This window comes from Cupressus sempervirens, chromosome 4 (assembly GCF_028749045.1).
Source record: "Cupressus sempervirens isolate cs-2001-9-10 chromosome 4, ASM2874904v1, whole genome shotgun sequence".
Lineage (NCBI taxonomy): Eukaryota > Viridiplantae > Streptophyta > Pinopsida > Cupressales > Cupressaceae > Cupressus > Cupressus sempervirens.
In genome coordinates, this window is record NC_143121.1 from 575,184,367 (window position 1) to 575,206,924 (window position 22,558).

Below are 22,558 nucleotides of genomic sequence, written 5' to 3' on the forward strand. Positions count from 1 at the left end.
GAATGTTGCAAATGAATTGACAAAGCCAATGAGTACTGAGAAGTTTAGATGGTGTGTTGTGTCTATGGGCCTTGGGACCTACGTTGTGATACAATAACTCCTGTAAGGTTTTTGTCAGGTGGGAGGTTATTGGGATAAGGTGACTTAGCCTTATCATGATTTACTTTTTTTTTAATTTTAGAAAGATGCTAAATGAAGATGAAATCTTTTACAAGGATGGACTTGGAGAAGAAAACAAAAAGTTTCCCTTCCTTCTCTAATTCATTCTCTTTTCTTTTAAAAGGAAATAGTTATGCATAAAGAAAGTTTATAATATAATTTGTAGATGCATTGGATGTAGATGCTTTAGAAATTATTTCCTTTTGTACAAAAACTCTATAAGTACAAGGCATTGTTGTAGAGAATTATGAGAGATGGAGAATTGCTTGAAGTTGTTGCTCAAATTATTCTAGATTTTGATATCACATCTAATTACTCTTGGAGAGTTGTGGCTCTAGAGATTGTATTGTAACTTTGTTGCTGATAATACAATTCGGCCTTGCTTTCAAATGGTGCATTTTTTTCTAGAAGGGTTTCCCAGTTTATGTGTATAATCCACTTTATGTATGTGTTTATTTAGCTTGCAATAGTTTAAGGATTTGTGAGATAAATGTCAACATCATCTCTCCTATTAGATTTAGCATTTGGAAGGGTTTCAACACTTTAGCTTTCTTTCAATAACAAATATAAAGTCAAAGGTTAAATACTATATATATATATAATTTCCTTAAAAAATCAATTGAAAATTATAGTAAATAAAAATCACACAAATATGAAAATAGAAAAATGGGATCAATTTCTATCAATATTTAATATGACTTTTACATTGGGTTTTCATAATCAACACAATTTTCATGAATTATGAGATATTCTTTAGTTGTAACTAAACATAGAATTAAATATAAAATCTTGAGTGAGTTTCAAATATAGAATAATACCTTTACAATTTCATGTAACAAATTATTTATTACTATGTTAAGTTTTGAAGACTTCCTAATTAAGAGGCTTACAACTTATTGCTGTGAATTTATTATTTTTTAATATAAATTAATAATGATAAATTTAAAATATATTTACATTTTTTTTATTAAGTTAGAGTTAAAGTTCATGTTAGCCTTAGAATTAACATTTAAAGTTAGTGTTAGGATTAACATTAGACTCAAAGTTAGTGTCAGTATTATAATTCTCATACTAATCTTTCAGATTGCAAATACTTGATATCAAATTGAAGTCTAAAAATATAATTACAAAGCATTGCATTCTAAAAATGTCATTGAGAGGTACAAATTTACAAGTCAGTTGATTGAATTTGGTCTCTGAAAGATCAATGATAAACAATTTAATCATGGAGGGAAGCATCATGGAATTTAATCATGGAGGGAAGCATCATGGTGGGCATATGGTTATTAAGTATTGTAGCAATTTTTGGTTGTTGTATTTTCATTTAGATTCTTATAGAAGAATAATTTATGTATTTGAACATAGCATTTTAAATTTGTATTGAAATATTTTTGTATATATGTTTGGTCCACAACTCTACTTTAAGCATTTTTTAGGCCACTTAGCTTTACTATTTTCTGATTACAAATCATGGAATCTAATAGAGACAAAGGTAAGTTAATTTCCAACATGTATAATTTGAAAGACTACAAGTTGGAAAGAGAGTTGAGCTTAATACACTTGTCCCAAAGAGGAAAAAAATAAGTCATTAGCATAGTAAACAAATTAGAACAAAGCAAGTTAGAGGTTTGATAATATTATGACAGCTCCTAAACTTAAATGTTGGACTGCATTTGTTAAGTGTAAGTGCTTTCATTTAATCCAATCTCTTACAAAATTGACTTTTAGATTTATGTTTAACTATTTTGTATGTTTCTCTCCTCCTATGTCTTCATCGAGCTATTATCTTCTCTAAACTAAACATCTTATTTTTCAATAGATAGAATGACATTTTAATAATAAGGTTTAGGATGTCCATATTGTGCATTGTTTTAATGCTGGTTACAAGGAAGATGAATCACCAAAGTTAAATTAGTGCACACCATGCCATTCACTTTAAAAGGCAATTAAATTATCAATTTTTTTTAATCTAAACTTTTTTGTTCAAAGTTATATACTAATATTATATTTATAATTTAGGAAAATAATTTCTTTTCAATCTTATTTTTATTTTCATTAAGAAGGATAACAGTGCAAATTATTAAAATTAGATGTAAACTTTCTTTAGTGTTCAAATAAAATCTTTCTTTTGATGAATAGTTAGTTTTGTGCCCTTGTGCCATTTGAATTTGTGGGGTGATCTTGTATCCCCCAACACCTTTTATGTGAATATGTAGCTTTAAATTATAATTAATGGAAAAAGGTCTATTCATCAAAAAATATAGTCATTCATCTAATCAAAATTAAAATATTTTTAAAAATAGATTAATATCTATTTATAAAATAATATTTAGATGCTTAACAATATATAACAACGCCTAAACTTAAATGTTGGACTGCATTTATTAAGTGAAGTAATTTCATTTAATCCAATCTCTCACAACAATGACTTTTTGATTTATGTTTAAAGTATATTCTAGGTGTCTTTCTCTTTCTTTCCTCCTTTATCTTCACCTCTACTTTCAACTGTGGTTACAAGCAAGATGAATCACCAAAGTTAAAGTAGTGGTCATTCACTTTGAGCTTTCTAAAAGTCAGTTAACCTAACAATTTTTTTCAATGTGAACTTTTTGGCTTGAAGTTATATACTAAGATTATATTTATAATTAATAACAATAATTTCTTCTCAATTTTTTTAAATTAGAAAGGACTACAATTATAACAAAACTCTTGTTTAACAATTAAATTTGTTAAATTATTAAGATTAGGAGTAAACTTCAGCCTTGGTTTTTTCATTCATTTTGACTACTTTTTAATATAAAAATAACAAAAAATGTTTAAAAAATAAAAGTAAGATTTATAAATTCTACTTTTGTTTAATATTTTTTAATTTTTTAATATCAAATTTCTATACAACTAACTCAATTTTATTAAGATCTTTATTGTATATATTCTAGTTTTCAATTAAAATATGTTTAGCAAATTCTATTTATTTAACTTTCATTTTTTTAACCAAAAATAATTATGGTTAATTGTGCCTTTGTGTTTAGTGATGAAGGGAAAGCAGAGTTGTTGAAGGCTATTGAAAGTTATTTTAAGAAGCAGAAGATTCCATTAGTGGTGGCTGATCATCCTGTAGGTCTTGATGAAATCGTAGAAGAATTTCAAAAAGATGCATTTCGCTCTTTTCAAGATGTAAGAATTGTGGGAATTGTTGGCATGTGTGGGTGTGGCAAGACCACACTAGCAAAAGAATATTATAACAAGACAAGACATTCAATCTATAAATGCAGCTTTATTTCTAATGTGAAGGATGTGGCTAAGAAAGATCTACACGAGTTACAGAGAAAAATGTTAGAAGACCTTGGTTTTGGTGCTATAGAAAAAAAATATAATGATGTTGAATTTGGAAAAGCAATCATAAAAAAATATTTGAAATCTATTCAAGTTTTTATTGTACTAGATGATGTTGATCATCGAGATCAATTGGAATATCTACTTCCAATAAAACATAGTCTAGGATATGGTAGTATAATTATTGTGACAAGTAGAGATTCTGGCATTCTTATGTCATGGGGAATTCCATACATATATAAAATGAAAAGCCTAGATCCCAAATATGCCAAGAACCTCTTTTGCCATCACGCTTTCCCACAAGCCTCTCCAATACATGAATTTGAAAGCCGTATTCACGAATTCTTAGAATTTTGTCAGGGATTGCCCTTATCCTTAAAGGTTTTAGGAGGATTAGTTTGTGGGAAATCTAAAGATTATTGGGATGATCAATTAAAGGTGGTTTCTAGATTATTGCCAAACGATATTAAAAGCATATTAAAAGTGAGCTTTGATGTATTAGAGGAAGAAGAAAAAGAGATATTTTTAGATATATGTTCTTTCTTTATAGGAAAAGAAAAACAGTTGGCCGTGAAGGTGTGGGATGGGTCTGGATGGAACGGGCTATACAGTTTTACAGAACTTGAAAATAAGTGTTTGGTCGAGGTCGATGGGGAAAACCTAATAAGAATGCATGATCATCTCAGGGATTTGGGAAAAGAAATTGTAAATCGAAAAGAAATTGCAAAGTCTCCGTACCGTCTATGGTCGCCACAGCAAATAAATGAGATTGAACTGGAGGGACAGGTGAGTGTGACATACTGTTTTGCATGCTATTCAGTTTTTTGCTACAGAGATGCTGTTGCGAACTGTTTTTTAATCTCGCTCTGTTTTTACATTCAGGAAAGCGTGCTGACTCGAGGGGTCAGGGGGATTGTAGCAGAGAGAGATGATTTTAGTAAAGAGTGTACCGAGCTTCTGGAGCGTGTGAGAAACTCGGGTAGAAGGTTTGAGCGGCGGAAGTTAGAAATCCTGACTGTTGAAGGCAATCATTTTACAGAGAAATTAGCAGAACTATCAGCAGGTCTTGTCTGGTTGCGATGGAACTACTTTCCTCACAGAGTTCTTCCGCCGTGGCTCTCATTGAACAAGTTAAGAATTTTAGAGCTTGAAAATGCTAGCAATCTAGAAGAAGTGTGGAGCGAGACTGCCGAAGTAAGTAACTTCCTTTTCTGTAGAGGGTTCTATGCACAGTTGCCTGTCTTCATGCATTAGTTGTATTGTCTTGTCTTAATAAAATACGAACGTTGCTGCAGCCACCTGTGCAGCTGAGAGAGCTACATATCTATCTTGAGCGTGGTTTCCTGATCAGATTTCCAAGGTCAATAGGACGTCTACAACATTTGAAAAAGATATCGATATCATTCAGCATCAAGGGCAGTGGAACAGATTCTCTACCAGAAGAGTTTTGCCTTCTCCGATCGCTGGAGCACTTACAGATAGTTGGCTGTGAGAGGCTCAAATGGCTGCCTGATAGGTTCGGCGATTTGACAAGCCTGCGGCATCTAGATTTGAGAAACTGCTATAGTTTGAGTATTTTGCCAGCTTCATTCAAACAGCTCATAAATCTACAATATATTGATTTCAGACGGTGCTCCAAGCTCAGCTTCCCGTCTGAAATTCTTGAAAATATGAGAAAGCTGGAGACCCTGTATGTGGAATGTTGCATTCGATTTAAGGAGTTTCCTCAGTTAGTCGCAAGCCAGGGGTCACTCAAGAAGTTGGATTTTGGCGGCCTGCCAAACTCAGCATGCTGCATGGAAATTCCAGATAGCATTGGTCAACTAAGCAAATTGGAGGAGCTGAAGATAAGCAACTTTTCGTTGACAGCTTTGCCAGCTTCTATCGGGAATCTGTCCTCCTTGAGTGACCTCAATTTTTTTGAGTGTGATAAGTTGGAATCCTTACCAGAAACACTTGGGCAGCTTACTAACCTTCAATCTCTACATATCTGGAAGTGCCCTCTGACCGAATTGACTATCCAGCCGGGGTGCAGCCTCAAAAGAATATCACTTTGTTATATATCTCTTGTGAGGAGGATATCAATATCTCAACAATGTTGCCCCAGCCTCGAATATCTACATCTTAACCATAATGAACAATTAGAAGAGATCGATAGCCTGCCAATATCAGTCAAGGATATAACAGTGATATCGTGTCAAAAGCTGAAAAGGATAAGCCCTAATATTGTTCTGCCTAACCTAGAGGGTCTTCTTATAAAGGATTGTGAGGAAGGATTAGATGAGCTTCCAAACTTTGCAGAGTCAGTCTCACTCCAACATTTTATAATCAACAGGTGTGGTCAACAGGTGAAGAAAATACAAGGCATAGAAAATTGCAGGTCATTGCGGGCATTGACAGTACACACACGTTGGGAGGCGCCAGGTATACAGAGTCTTGAGAATACAGAGAGATTGGAAATAGTAGAGCTGTTGGCATGGAAGATATCAGCACTGCAACCCTGTCTTGAAACTATAAAGGTAAAAATAACTATTAGATACACGAACTCATTATTATATGGGTCGACTGATGAATGTGTGTACGTTTTGCAGAATAAATCATTGCCAGCTGACTGTGTGATATGTGCAAGGACTGCGCGTGGCGTAGAGAATGTTGTGAACTCTTTAGCCTTCCCAGGTCTCACTTCATTTGGCCATACAGCGACAAACGACAGGAGTTACACGAGCTTAAGATGTGGGCAGAAACGTTCTTCCGACGAGGCAATTATGTTGTGCTTTGTTATAAATTCATCTTACGATAAAACCTCTCTCAACTTTAAACATCATCGCATGCATATCGAGAGTGGGAAAGGGGTGTGGATCGGTGCTTTCGGATATTATGGAGATGAATTTGTGTTATGGAAAGATGAAGATGAAGATGAAGATGAATTTGTGTTATGGAAAGAAGATGAAGATGAAGATGAAGAAGAAGAAGAAGAAGAAGAAGAAGAAGAAGAAGATGATGAAGATGAAGATGAAGAAGAAGAAGACGAAGATGAAGATGAAGATGATGAAGTTGAAGCCGAAGCTGATGAAGATGGGGAAATGGTAGATTTTGAAGACGAGAGAATGGTAGATGATGAAGATGATAAAGATGAAGGAATGGTAGAAGATGAAGATGAGGATATAGTAGGTAAGGACGTGGGAATGGGGTGGGTCGGCGAAAAAAACAGAGTTATTGAAGCCTTCTATCAGTTATTGCAAAATCTAGAGAATATGACACTACCATGAATCAATAAGAAATATCAGCCATTGTAAGGTTAGAAAAGTTACGACTCTTTCTCTAAAACACCTACTTTTCAAGGCATTTTTGACTTGATTATAAATTAAGACTAAGAATAGAATTCATTTGTGCATAATGTTAATTGTCTCATCAATGATGTTAAATTATTTGATTTATGTCAAGATGTTTACATCATTTGATTTGATTTATGAGTTGATGATAAGATCTTAAGATATTTTTATTGGTTTGACTATATAATTACGATATCATGTTTAATGTTCATCATTGTAAATGATTTTTTATTATGATGTACATTATGATGAAATATATTATTTTAATGAGATTTGTGAATATGTGGTATGTCTTATTTGCACATGTGGTATACTTTTTTGTAAATTATGGTATGTTAACAAATACAGATTTGTGATTGTCACGAGTGACAATTTAGGATTTTTTTATGTGCATATGTTTCATGTGACCTTAATTTATTTTTAAATTCTTAGAGGAAATATTATTGCAAGAATGTTAAAGATTATAGGGGATTAAGGATTTATTTTAGTAAATCTTTATTTTAATCTCAAAATATTATTTTTGATTTAAAAAAGTTTCAAATAGGATATCATTCAACCATAAGTCTTAGGGAAGAAAAATTTGGCCTTTACTTTGAATTAATGATATATTGAACCATAGTCATTGTGAAATCTATTTTTAACTAAAATATTGGAGGAAGACTTAACTATTTGCTTGCGTGTAGGAGTGGGGATTTATGGTTTTCCTAACATTGTTTGTTCTGTTTTCATTAGGGGGCATTTCAAAGGGTTGGGGGAAAAACCAAACATAGTGTTATTAAGGTAGGGGTCCTATGGGAGGGGCTTGGAATATTTTTTCTGTAAAACAGGAGCTTCAATTTTTTAGCTCTCAATTAAGTAGGTGAAAATGGCATGGGGCTGGAAATAGCCCCACCAACTTAGGAAAGAATTTCATCATTTTTCAACAACCTCTTCTTCATTTTTTCCACCAAAATGAGATAATTGCACAACCAATTTATTAGGAAATATATATTTTTTTAAAATTATGAGACAATCAACTTCCTTGAATTTAAGAGTTATAATTTTTAAGTTGATTCACATATAAAATTCGTGGGTCTTCTTTTCATTTTTATATTCCTAAAAAATCTTAGTAGCACCCGCTCTATTTTTAAGGAAGTGGGTACCCATGGAACCCTAGCCTAATAGGAGATTTCATCTCCTCTAGAAGAGGTAAAGGAAGAGTGATAGTTTTTGGGGAAATAATTTGAAGTGGTGTTGCAGCTACTTAAAAAAAAATAGCTTAGCATTGAGTAGGAGGAATTGAAAAGTATTACTCATATAGTGAGAAAAGGAGGTCACATCTGGGAAGAGTCTAGTGGAGATGTACAAGCATGTGGGAAGGGAGAAGCATTCTGCAACAAAGAAAATTTTTTCTTTCACACAACAACTATCTAGCAAAATTGAGGTTTTTACTTCTTAATTTGAAACTGTTGCTCTTAAGTTTCTATGTGTGATGGTGTTAGAAGTGAAATCTAGCTAGAATGATAAATAAAGAAATCACATTGTCTTCCTTTATTTATTTTATTTAATGTACTTGTCTTGTTAATGATATTATTTTTACTCTCAGTCAAATGTCTTCACAAATTCTAGAAGATGTCATTTCAACACTCTTGGTTGAAGAAAAGAGAAAAATTATAGGGGATTCAAGATAATATGATCAACTCATTCATGCATTACACTCAAAGGACAATATGGAAAAGAGAATGTATGGTAAGAATGAAACTGAATATTTCTATTGTAAAAAGGTAGGACATATTGCAATCAATTGATAAATTTGTGCAAATGACCTTCTTAAAGGTAAAATTAAATAATCAACAACTATAGTAGTTCACGCTTAATCACATGATGTTGTTAGTGATGATGACATAATTGAAAATGAAGAACTTGTTTTATTTTGAAGAATTCTATGCTCTTAAAATAGAACAAGATGTAGAATAGCAAAAAGAAGGAATAGATCTGTAACATAATCAACAAGAGCTATGATGTTTGAGAACAATGGGGCAAAGACATTTTTGAGAGAAGAAATGAACAAAATAGTATATACAATGAACAAAGTGTAAATCAGACAAGGTACAAACAAGAATCCTTATGAATTATGGTTTGTGCATGTATCATCGGTGATTGCCTATCTAAGTGGGCAAAGTTAGATGTTGCCTGGCTAAGTGTACAAAGTTAGATGTTGCACTTGTGAAGAGTTATGAAGCTTGAGAACCAGCAGTTTTATGTAATTGTAAAATATAATGTAACATGTATTCTATTATCTTAATGAGGTCAAATACTATAGTTGTAATTTTAGAAAGCTATTAAAAATATCAAATTTCCACAATCCATTGTATTACATTGATTTTTTTCTAGATTCGATTGTATTAAGATTTTTACCATCAAAGTTTTGAATCACACTACGTGATCCATAATTAAGATGAAAGAGAGCAAGAGATGTAAAAATCTAAACACAATCAAATCAAAAAATTAATAATTTAATTTAGAAAGCCTCAAGGCTGACTCAATAATATATTCTAGGACTTGTTATAAAGAAAGGATTATTTCCTTGGTTGTAGTGTGTGATTATGGTTGAGATGCAAGTATTTGAACTTGGATGTAAGATCCGATGAACCTAATATTGAGTAGAAGAGTATTTGGTGTAGTAGAGGCATGGCAAGAGGATAGAGAATGTGTATGTGGCAAAGTTGTTTATGAGATTAGATATATTCGATATTTTTCTATGAAGGATAGTATGAAGATCAGTTGGATGTTGAGTTTAGTGATCTTGGCTCTAAAGCTATTTGGACAGTTGGTCCTTCTACTTTGCACAACTCCTAGCGAGCTTGACACAACTCCTAACAGGTTTGGAGTCTCCTCATAGGGATTCAAAGTGGCCTAATAGGACTGATATGTATTGAATGTAATTCATTGACTCCTTAAAAGGTCCATCCTCTTACAAGGAACTTATATTAGTACATCATTTTGTGGGTACCATCTCCACTGGGGTTTTCCCTCTGATCAATGGTTTCCTTAGTTAACAAATCTTGTTTTATTGTGTATGGTTATCTTCTTATGGTTGTTTTTCATATTGATTACATGTTTTAGATTTAATAAAGATAATAAAAGTTGCTTTGATCATATAACTAATTCACCTCCCCCCCTCTCAGTTATTTTGGTGGACTGTACTTTCTAATAGGTCATCTATGCAGAGTTGGGGAGCCTCCTGAAAGACACCTATATCCCCTCCTACCTGAACAAAGATAAAAGAATTTGGGATAAAAATTCTAGTGGAGAATTTAGTGTGAAATCAATGTACAATAGTATTATTGGTGAGGGACGAGCCTTTGACAGGAGATATATTTGGTAGACTCACTTCCTCCCCAAGATTAATTTCTTTTGGTGGTTTGTTATACACAATAGCATAATCACTATTGATAACTTGAAAGGGTGTAGCTTTCAAAAGGTCAAGCTATGCATTTTTTGTAGCTATGAGGAAGAGACGATCTCCCACCTCCTAATCCATTGCTTCTATTCTGCTAAGATCTGGCAAAATTTATTTAGCCAATTGGGGATTTCTTGGGTTCTAAATAGTGATTCTCAATTATTCATACTAGGTTGGAGATGTCTTCACACCATTCCCTCATTAAAATGTTATGGAAATACATCCCCCCTATGCATGTTGGAACATATGGATAGAGAGAAACAAGTATGTATTTTGGGAAAAAATTACCTGGTTCTTATCTTGAATTGCCTTTGTGTACCAAGTCCCCAAATTCTTTTTGGAATGGTCTTGCAGAAAAATTTAGTTGTAAGATAGTTGGTTGGAAAAGCAATTCTCTTAGCCCAGGAAACAAGGTTACTCTTCTCAAAACCTATTTAAAAAATCTTCCAACTTATGCTTTAAGTCTTTTTAAAATTCCTACCAAGTATGTTGAGATTATGGAAAGAATCCATAAGAACTTCATTTGGTCAAGAACAAAAGAAAGGAAGAGGTTTCTTCTAGTTTCTTGGGATAGACTATGCAGGCCTAAGGCCATGGGATTTCTTGGTACTAGAAAAATGAAATTCCTCAAATAAGGCTTTATTAGTGGCTAAAAATATCTAGAGGATATACAAGGAGGAAAGAGAATGGATTGTAATTTGGAAAAGGAAATATCTCTACAACTTTCCTACTCTTGATGTTTTCCTTACTTCCCCTAGTGTGGATAATGGTTCCCTTATCTAAAACTTGGTACAAGATGCTAAGTAATAGGCTCGTACAGGGACTAGATGGAAATTGGAGGATGGCAAGAACATGAGATTCTAAAAAGATGACTAGCTCAGTAACCACTCTCTTGTGGACTACTTTAGTGAGGAGGATCTCATTAATTCTTGCAAAAGGACCTTTGGCAATAAGCTATCAAATTATTGGATTCATACTATTACATAGATTTAAATTCTATTCATCCTAGATTGTCTAAGATTCAAATCTAGTTGAATTCCCAGAGGATCAATTTGGGAAAAATTGATTCCCTTGTTTAGGCTTAAAATCATAATTGTTGCTATTATGTTTCTTCAAGTATCATGCAACCCTTCTACTGTGAGGATTCTATTCCCTTTTGAGCTTAATGTTGACTCAAAGGGTTGATCCTCCAAACTGGGGATCTTTTATTGGATAATAATTAAACATATAATTCTCACTATAATAATTTATACAAGAGAGGGTTTCATTTGGTTAACAGATGCTTTCTTTTCAAAGGTGAAATTGAGACTACCTTCTACATGCTCTTTCAATGTCCTTTTGCCTAAGAAGTTTGGTAGGCTATATTGGCTGGTTGGAATTTATACTTTTTTTTTTATAGCAATATTAAAGACTTTATAGCTCAATGGTGTTGCCCAGCTAATAATGTCAATGTAAAGTGGTTTGAAATTTGAATACTCCTCACTTATGCTGGAATATCTAGAAAGAAAAAATTCATAGAGTTTGTAGGAACTATGAAACCTCATCTTGGGTGATTGCAAAGAAAACAAACAAGTCCATCAAGGAAAATTTATATCTCTATCAAAAAGGAAGGAACTCAGATGAAGAAGATTATGATCAGAATGCTCCTCTACTCTACAATCTTAAACTTTAGGTTGGAAAAAGTAGAATAATGAGGATGTTGTTTGATTGTCTCTACCCCCTTCACCCCATAAAAAGGATGGATGAAGGTAATTTTTGATGGAGCCCCCAAAGGAACCCCCATCCAAGCTAGCTATGATGGGCTCATCAAGGACATTACTTGTTTTTTCTTTGGTACTATTATTGTTGTACTAGGGGTTTAGTAATGCCATGTTACTAAAGCTAATGGTGCTCTTGAGGTTATTATATTTGCTAAAGATCTTCAATGTAGAAACCTGTACATAGAGGGTGATTCTAATAGTATTGTAAAATATCTTTTTGGGAAATCCCCTCCTATGTGGAAATTCAATAACATTATGAAAGATGCAAAATCTATCATTGCAACTTTTGGTAATGTTATTATTACACATATTTACTATGAAGAAAATAAGGTGGTAAATTGGATTACCAACTTTGAGGTCCATAGTAAGCATATTATGCTTTGAAAATAGGATCTTAAGTTTAATTTTGAACTTAAGAAAATAATAAAGGTTGTTTTGACACATATTGTTGAGGGAAACTATTAGATTAATAAGATATATTCTTATGATCTCTATTTTACTTAAGTCAAACTTTAGGCATATAATAATTAAATCTTTTTTCTAAATTATTATCATACAACCTAGGTTTTACCCTTTAGGGTTCTAATATCCTTTATAAGGACTAATCTATCTTTGTAACATTCATTCAATCCAATTTGTAATTTTTTTTGCACATTAAAATGTCTCCTCTATAGATCCAAGAATTCTACCCTCCATAGCTTTTATTTCTCTTTTTGTGACAGGTGTTTGCATATAGGTGAGTCTTGGGAGCTATGGGGTTGAGCTTTATTCAACTTCAACATGGTGTTACCTTCATGCCTTTGTTCATTTCTTGAGAGTTACAACATTGGTTTTCAGATATAATCTTTCAGAGGTATTTTGCATTGGATCTTGGGGTGGGGAGTCTATTTTTCAAAACGCTTTGACCTCAAACGGACATCACAATTGAGCTCAAAGCACTCAAAAACACATGTTTCCATATAAAATATGTCCAATTTGGATGCTATTGAAATTTGCAGCAAAAAAATATTAGAGCTAGGCCGTATGGCTAATGCACAAAAATTGAGGTAGTTTTTTTTTTTGGCATTTGATTGTTTTTTATATTTTATATAATTTCAAAAAAATCACTCACAAAAAGGGAGGCACATGTATTTTTTATGCACATAAAAGGAGGTTTTTGTCAAGAAGGAAGATTTTTAAAGGGCACGGGCCCTTGTTTTTTCTTGCATTTTTTGGGGGGGTGTTATATGTGACACTGCCCTTGGCCTTGGCTGATATCACCTATCACCTATGATGGTCTTAGTCCTGCACATGTTAACATGGATGGCACAATTTTCCTTTGCCCAACCAATGATCCTCTTATTGTGTGGAGTCCTTTGATAGCATCTTTATTGGGAAATGTTGCAGCTCCTTACATGCTTTTGAAATTTTTTCTCACCAATATTGCACCTTTGACTATGCCTTGACCACTTGCAATAGACACCATTTTAAAAAGAGCTATGATTTTGGTGTGATTCTGAGTATGCAAATAGTTTTCTTGGGTCAACGCCCAATTAGGGGTTGGTGTGGCCATGTGGACCCTTGCGCATAATCCTTGGCTCCCATACTCCTTGGGCAATGCCAACTCACCCTGTAATTTATAGTTTTTAGAAATTTATTTCTCGCATCAGTTGTATTTGGCTTGATTTAAGGTCTCATCTATGCATTTACTTGGGTAGTTTTAGCCCAATGATGGACCATTTTTTATAGTTACCTTAGTAGCTCGGAGGAGTGATCAGTGGTTTTGACTGCCATGGCATTTTGTTTTGCCTCATTTTGGAAATTTTTGTAAAACACATAGGATATCTTTATGGCCATTGGTATTTTCTTCTGGTACTAACTTTCTTTTTCCAAGCACTCTATCTTTTTCTAGAAAATGGATTATTTTTTCGACAAGGGATATTTTTCAAGCAATTTTTGTCTGAATGGTTATTTGACCATCAAATTTGGGCTTGTCACCTACTGACGTCTGTGTCATGTCAATTCTTGCATCATCACTCTTGTCACTGCTTCTATCTCTATTTAGACCTACCTTTGCATTTTTTTCTCATATCTCAAGCATACAAAAGTTCTATTTTCCACAAACCAGATATTATCAAAAAGCTAGTTCTAAGCCAATCATAGTGGAATAGATGATTTTTAGATTTGATGGCTTTTTTTTGTTGTCAAAGTCAAAAGTTTTTTTTGTATTAGGAGACATATCATGAGCACTTAATCTTTGATTTGCATTGTTGGGAAGGTATTTTTGTTCTCTTGTGATTCTTGTTGTTTTTCTAAATTATACTCCAAGTACATTATATTCAATTTTTTGCATTTTGGTAGATATCTTCGTTGTTTCAAGTCTAGGGATTGATTTTGTTGCTTCATATGATTCATCATGGGTTGTAGTATCTATTGTATCAGCCTTATGTCTCTTCTGGTCTTTGTAAATGTCTATTGTTTGCATTCTTGCAAACACACTAAGATAAAGTGCCATATTGCATCTATATTTTTAATTTAATTATTTTTCCTTGTCTTGCCTTCTGATTTGAGTAGTGTCATCTAAGGATACTAATGCAAATTATTGTATTCTTGGGATTCCCCATATCTTGTGCATTATTGTACATGCACTACTTTGATTAAAGTGTCATGGGGGATCAATTTTTTTTCCTTTCTTTTTCATCTTCCTTTATCAAGTAAGTTTTTCTTCCATGACATTAGCCTCATGACATGTCTGAGATTGGTCACCTCAGTACATGCATATGTATTCTTTTGTGCATCTTGATCATGGTTCCTTGACATGCAATTCTTTTGGCCCACTTTTCCAATTGCCTATCACCTCACCCTTGCTTGCATTAGAGGGGATTCTTCTAATGGTTCTTATGCATTTTTGGTTTGATGGAGTGCACTATGCATTCAGTATTTGTTCTTATGTACTAGGCAGATGCAGTAGCTAGGTACATATGCATTTCAGTGATATTGATCATTTACCATATGCACTTTTCTTTTTGTTCTTTCTTTGGTTATATCCTTCCATGTTCGACTAATCATTTCTTCGGGCTTTTCATGTTTCATGTAATCTGCATCTTCAATTTAGTTGTTTTCTTTTGTGTGCCTCCTAATTGGAGTAGTGTCTTCTAAGAACACTGATGTAGATTATAGTCTTCTCTACTAGTTAGGTGTTATTTTCGTGGAGGTTCTTTAGATCAGCAGTTACTTTTGATAGAGATTTGTAACTTCTACATGGTTCAGTAGTGTTCTTCATGATCATATTTTGTTCCTATCTTCTGGTGCATTCTCTATTTTGTAGGCTTCTTTAGTCCTTCTCTTGTTCTTTCAACATTCTTTCCATCTCTTCTTGGAGTAGGAGTTTACTCATTTATTTTCTCTATTTTTCCTCTTTATAGAGATTTGGTTGTTCTTGGGTACCTCATCAGGCGTTGTTGTTAGAGCCCAAATCTACTTTTAGTAGTAGTTTCTAGGTTTTTAGCTACTCCCTAAGTTTATCTTAAGGGGGGTTATAGAGTAATAAGATAATTTCTTATTATCTCTATTTTACTTAAGCTAAAATTTAGGCATATAATAATGAATTCATTTATTAATTATTATCATAAAACCTAGGTTTTACCTTTTAGGGTTTTGATCTCCTTTATAAGGATTGATCTCTCTTTGTAACATTCATTCAATACAATTTGCAATTCTTTTTTGCACATTAAGAATTTCTCCTCTATGGATTAGGGAATTTCTACCTCCATAGCTTTCGTTTCTCTCTTTCTATGGTAGGTGTTTGCATGTAGGTGATTCTTATGAGCTGTGGGGTTCATCTTTCATCAACTTCAAGAAAAATATTCCAAAGAATTATGGCAATGACATATGAGAGCTTGGTTTTCAAACTATCATGAACTCAAGATGGGTTTGGTGCAACATGTCAAACAATTATTTCTCACTAGCTTGATGGGTTCTATTTGGCTTAATTATCACCACTTGTGTGTTTAAGGGTATTTCAATTTTGAGTGTTGGAAACAGAGACATGGTTCTTTTTATAACTAGTATAGAGAAATGAGTGGTACACTGAAATGTCAAGAACTGGGCTCCTATAAGGCATTGAAGGATATCCTAACTGTTTAGGAGTAGCTCAAGTGGGGTGGTGTTACCATATATCTAGAGTGTCTTAATGGCTACAAGGTGAAATCTACTTTGGAATTTTTTAGGGGTTGGAAAGATGATATGGCCACAATTTATAGTATTTCTTTTCAACTTGCTCTTGATTTCATTTTAGATATTTCTAGTCTTTTGTGTGAGCACATGAAATTTTATAAGGAGGGAAAAGTAGTTGATGAAGATGTCATCAAATTCCCCAAAAATAATGAGAGGGAGGCCCTAACCAAAGTGGATAATTTTTACTCCCACATGCAGCTCAAACCTATTTGGAGGAAGGTGTTTTTGTGCATCGAGGGCTAGTTCACCTTGGATGATAGGAGTTCTATAGTTCGTAGCTATAATTTTTTTTCTTTCTAAATCATTTTTGTTATAGGGAAAGGGATTCTTTTGTTCTTTACATTTTGAAATTGTTGAATAATTGTGTTATCTAGCATATAAAAAAAAACTAGTAAGACAATTATGCATGAAGGGCTTATTTTCCTTTTTGTTGAATATATTAAAACCCATACTCCAAAACTAGTCATTAAAAATAATGAGTGAGAAGGGAAAATGTGAAGTGGAGTCAAGAGAAATATCCTTGGTGGTTCAAAATTAAGAAAGGGAAAATTATGTTGGATGATAGTGGCAATGAGATCAAAGACAATCTAATAAGGGTTTGTACATCTAAGGATTTGTTATCATTTCTACCAAATGGCATTTTACTATCCCATTACATCTCAAAGCAACATAAAAACAAAAAAATTATGAAGAATCTTCTAAAGTACTTTGAAATAGTGAAGGTTATCATTTCTACCACTTTTCCTCTATCCTCTAATATACTAGAAACTATGTAGAAAAGTTACTATGAGCACACCCCTCCACTCATCTACTTCTCACTCCCTCTTATTGACTGGCTTATCAAAAACACTCACACATTTCATATTTCTTCTACTCCTTCTATGCCCTCACTAATTTACTACCATTCTTTTCAATCGTCCTCACTCTCTTTGATTTGCGTAATATTTTCTCTCATCATGGCGAATCTCATATTTCTCCTTTCCTTTCCTTCTTTTGATTTTTCAGTTGATTGACAATGGCTAATGAGAGTAGCAAAGCCTTTGAGAAAATTGTGCCACCATTTGCATCTAAATCATCTTCAAAACCAAGTAAGAAAAGGAAGAGGCCACCTTGCAATGTGTTCAATAACCATCATGGGCCTAACACTAAGCTCACACTTTCCACTTCTATTAATGATACCCTTGAACCCGTGGGACTTGAAGTTTTCTTGAATCAACTAGAGCTTGAGCTTGGAAATTCTATACCATCTAAAATACGGTTTTCCATGACCACTTCTTTCCTTCACATTTTCATACTTGTAAATTTCAAATAAGCAATATATATATATATATATATAATCAAGAAGACCAAACGTAAGAAACACAATGTTTATTGGTTTAACAAATTTACTTATGTCAACACCCTAACAAAGAATCACTTTGTTATTAATATTTGATACAATTAACATAGACTAAACATAGTCATTTATAAAGATTTCTTCAATACAAAAAAGAGGAAATGAATAGTCATGTGACTGTGAGATTTCATACCCAATAATCTTCTCCATGAAGTCCAACTAGTACAATTATCTAGTGCAACATCACCTGCTTCCTATTTTGAATCTTATAGAAAAATGAGCCTTTAAGACAATCTCAAGGTCACTCCAACACACTCCAAATGAACCTTCTCTACATAAGATTAGGGTAAAAAACAATTTCTACTAGAATTGATAAAAATATGCACATATTGTCCAACAATGAAATTCACATATGCTATATTTTTTTGTACACCTATTAAGATTCTCTCTTCCACAAGGGCTATCTCCAACCGAAAACTTTGATTACTAAAGCATATTTTAATGTAAGAATTCTTGGGCTCTTGTAATGGTGTTAACAACTCGATGGCTAGAACTCGATCAATAGAATCTCATTGTCCTCCTAAAATATCAAAAATAGGTTTCTTCATAGGAGAAATTCAATAGTTTCATCCATTTCTTCATTTACTATTGTAGATCCTCATTGAAGGATATCCAATATTAGGGTAAGTGCACCAAGTTGTGGTGCCAAAAGGGGGGTATAAATGGACACCTTTTTTTTAAAATCAGTAATTTATGAACTTCAACAAGAATTTGAAGATAGTTACACTCAAAATTTTAAGATATGAAAAAAAGAGAGGTAGTAGTCCTTTGAATCTAGTTTCTAAACTACTAATTTTTTTTTAAAATGGTTTAGTTTTAGGTCCTCAAAAAAGGGGGCCACAAAAAGTGGTACTGTTTATTCCAAAAAAAATAACACAGTACAAAGTGTGGGCCCCCTAAAATTTTTACTTTTTTTTTGAAATTCTTTAATCACTCTAGTAAAAAAACCTAACACTATGTAGTTTATCCCAGATTTTTTGGGTAATTTTATAATGTGTATTTTTTTTTAATGAATTTTTTTAATTAGACATATCCCAAAAACATGAAATATCTGTGTGCTCCCCCTAGAAATGATTGAAAACTAATTTAAAATCAAAACTTTTTTTTTAAAGTGTGTAGAATGGAGTCTAGTTTATAAAAAAACTAAGTTTTTAAAAAATTCGATGAACGAGCTAAAATCTATAGCTCAATTAGTACACGTTGGTTTTTGACAAAAAATGGACATACATTCAAAATAAATTATAGTTGAAAGGCTTGAAATAGTTCAAATAGAATATAATTTATATGGTTATATAGCTAACAAAGATACCTACAATGTCATGCAACTTGATTTTATCAATGCTCAACCATGAGGAAACTTGAAGGAGAGAACACAAGAAAAATCAATCATTTTTTGTATGTTTGTAGCAAAACACGTCTCAGACCAATTTATAGACTCCAAACCTATGGGTTGGATCCCCAAGGCAAAACCAAGCCTTAGGCTTGGTAGAATACAAAGCTTCAAATAGCACGTGTGCCCTATAGCACATGCGCACTATTTAAATCTTTTTAAAATTTGAGTCTTAATAGTGTGTGTATGCTTTAATGTGTACACGCCTTACTGTGCATGTACTATTAAGACCTAAATAGTGCATAGAGAGGGAAGGAGAGAGAGAGAGAGAGAGAGAGAGAGAGAGAGAGAGAGAGAGAGAGACGAGGAGGAGGAGGATGGGAGTGTGTGTGTGAGAGAGAGAGAGAGTAGGGGATGGGAGAGGAGAGAGAGAGGGGGGATGAGAGTGCCTGTGTGTGTGAAAGAGAGAGGGTAGGGGATGGGAGAGGGGAGAGAGAGAGTAGCTTGAGAGAGAGAGAGTAGGCAATGGGAGAGGGAGTGGGAGAGGGAGAGAGGGGGGATGGGAGTGTGTGTAAGAGAGAGAGTAGGGTATGAGAGAGTGTGAGAGAGAGTAGGGAATGGGAGAGAGAGTGAGAGTAGGGGATGGTAAGGAGAGGGAAAGAGAGTGTGTGTGAGATATCTAGAGAGTAGGGGATGGGAGAGGAGAGAGAGAGGGGGGATGGGAGTATGTGTGTGTGAAAGAGAGAGAGTAGGGGATGGGAGAGGGAAGAGAGAGAGAGAGAGAGTAGGGGATGGAAGAGAGAGTGTGAGAGAAAGATTAGGTGGTGGGAGAGGGAGTGGGAGAGGGGGAGAGAGAGGGGGGATGGGAGTGTGTGTAAGAGAGAGAGTAGGGGATGGGAGAGAGAGTAGGGGGTGGTAGAGAGAGAGTACGAGATCAAAGAGAGAGTGAGAGTAGGGGATGTGAGAGAGTTTGAGAGTGAGAGAGAGTAGGGGGTGGTAGAGAGAGTAGGGCATGGGAGAGAGAGAGAGAGAGAGAGAGAGAGTAGAGGATGGGAGAGAGAGAGAGAGAGTAGGCAGTGGGAGAGGGAGTGGGAGAGGGAGAGCGAGAGAGAGAGAGAGGAGGATGAGAGTGTGCAAGTGAGAGAGAGTAGGGGATGGGAGAGGAGAGAGAGTTGGGGGATGGGAGAGGAGAGAGAGGGGGGATGGGAGTGTGTGTGTGTGTGTGTGTGTGTGTGAAAGAGAGAGAGTAGGGAATGGGAGAGGGGAGGAAAGAGAGAGAGTAGCCTGAGAGAAAGAGAGTAGGGAATGGAGGAGAGAGTAGGCAGTGGGAGAGGGAGTGGGAGGGGCAGAGAGAGAGAGGGGATGGGAATGTGTGTGTGTGTGTGTGTGTGTGTGTGTGTGAGAGAGAGAGAGAGAGAGAGTGGGGGGGGGATGGGATAAAGTGTGAGAGAGTAAGGGGTGGCAAAGAGAGAGTAGAGAAGGAGAGGGAGAGACAGAGGGAGGGAGAGAAAGCGAGAGAGACTAGGCTGTGGGAGAGGGAGAGGGAGTGACACTAGTACATTTGGGTTCAATTTTTGACCTTTATTGGTCGAATTTTTGACCCATTTTTTGACCAAATTTTGACTAACCCATTGGTTGATATTTTTCTAGTCAAAATTTTGACCAACTCACTAGTTGGTCGAAAACCCAACAAACCATTGTCTAAGGTCATGTAGGAATTGGTCAAAATTTTGACCAAAAAAGGTAGACAAAAATTTGTGCGTTGGTGGAAATTTCGACCAACAAAGGTAGAAAAAAATTTAGGCGTTGGTGGAAAATTCAACCAATGATGGTGGAAATTTTGACCAACAAAGGTAGAAAAAAATTTAGGCGTTGGTGGAAATTTTGACCAATAAAGGTAGAAAAAAATTTAAGCGTTGGTGGAAATTTTGACCAACAAAGGTAGAAAAAAATTTAGGTGTTGGTGGAAATTTCCACCAACAAAGGTCAAAAAAAATTTAAGCGTTTGTGGAAATTTCCACCAACAAAGGTAAAAAAAAATCCAAGCGTTGGTGGAAATTTCGACCAATGAAGGTGGAAATTTCCACCAACAAGAAGGTGTAAATTTTTTTTGGCCATTCTATAAAACAATTCACATGTCTTGCCTATGATACGACATTTTACATGCATCCTACACTCTCTCATCCGACTGATGATGGATTACGCAAAGTGATATGAAACCATGATTCTAAAAAACACACACAATCAAATCCAAAATGAACTTGCACTACAAATGGATTATGGAAATCTGATATTGTTAATTTCACATGCATGTCTACCAAGACAAATATATGTTTAAGTTGTGATTGTCCTCGTAGACATGCGTGCAATTTTACCAATATCATATTTCCACAATCCATTTCTAGTGCAAGTTCATTTTAGATTTGATTGTGTGTTTTTAGCATCATGGTTTCAGATCACTCTATGTAATCCATCATTAGCCAAATGAGAGAGAGTAGGATGCATGTAAAATGTTGTATCATAGGCAAGACATATGAACTGTTTTATAGAATGCTGCAAAAACATTGACAATAACTAATATGAAGAATATATAATTAGTTATACAATTGAGAAAAATCATGTACCAGTGAGTTGGTCAAAATTTCAAGCAAAAAAATTTTCATCAATGGGTTGGTCAAATTTGGTCAAAAATTGGTCAAAAATTTGACCAATAAAGGGAAAAAATTGAATCCAAATGTACTAGTGCAAGTATGCTTGCCAAGTTGACTCTTTGAGTTCGGTCATCAAGTCACCCCACCAAAGTGCCTCATCAAGGTTAGTCTTTAGGTCTGCTCACGAGCTTGCTCACCAAGTTAGCCTGCCATGTCGCGTCTCTAAGTGGCCTCGCTAAGTTGGCTTGCCAACTTGCCCCACCAAGTTGCCACTTTAAGCCCACTCACCATGTTAGCTCACCAGGCTGACTCCCCAAGTCAACTTGCCAAGCTGACAATTGAAGTACGCTCGCCAAGTCAACTATTCAAGTGTGCTCGCCAAGTTGACTCAGAGTTCATTCATCAAGTTGCCCCACCAAAGCACCTCATCAAGGTAATAACTTAAATCTGCTCACCAAGTTAGCTCACCAAGTCGCTTCACCCACATGTCCCACCAAGTCCCCAAGTCCGCTCGCCAAACTGACAATTCAAGTGCGCTCACCAAGTAAACTCTTTAAGTTTGCTCACCAAGCCCATCCCCTAGGTCAACTCTCCAGGTGAGCTTACCAAGTCACTCCCACCCAGTCACCTTAATGAGTTGACTCTTTTAGTTAGCTCACCAAGTCTATTGTTCAAGTACGCACACCAGGTCGGATCACCAGGCCAACTGTAATGTCCCCATTTTAGCAGTTGACCAAGTGTGTGTGTGTTAGCCTTGTTCTACATGGTCCCGAGGGCTAATGAAGGGTTTAATGGGATCTTGGAGTGTTTTGGCCTAGTCATTTCCAGTTTGGGCCAAAACGAAGTTGATTTACTCAGTTTCAGGCATACTTACTATTTTTAGTAAGTCGGCAGGACACAGTGCAAGTCAATTTTGGTGATTGGATTCAATACTCCTCGA

The 22,558-nt window shown here is 34.7% G+C and overlaps 1 protein-coding gene across 1 annotated transcript in view; it reads left to right on the plus strand.

Annotated features, from left to right (window-relative positions):
• The window catches only part of LOC149562504 (TMV resistance protein N-like), a 35,880-nt gene extending 29,119 nt beyond the window's left edge, over positions 1–6,761 (plus strand). Inside the window, exons 2-5 of the mRNA XM_089827990.1 lie at positions 3,189–4,278; positions 4,375–4,686; positions 4,788–6,011; positions 6,084–6,761. Of these exons, the coding sequence (XP_089684116.1) occupies positions 3,189–4,278; positions 4,375–4,686; positions 4,788–6,011; positions 6,084–6,761 (3,304 nt within the window). The remainder of the gene's footprint in view (positions 1–3,188; positions 4,279–4,374; positions 4,687–4,787; positions 6,012–6,083) is intronic.
• Positions 6,762–22,558: the final 15,797 nt, after the last annotated feature.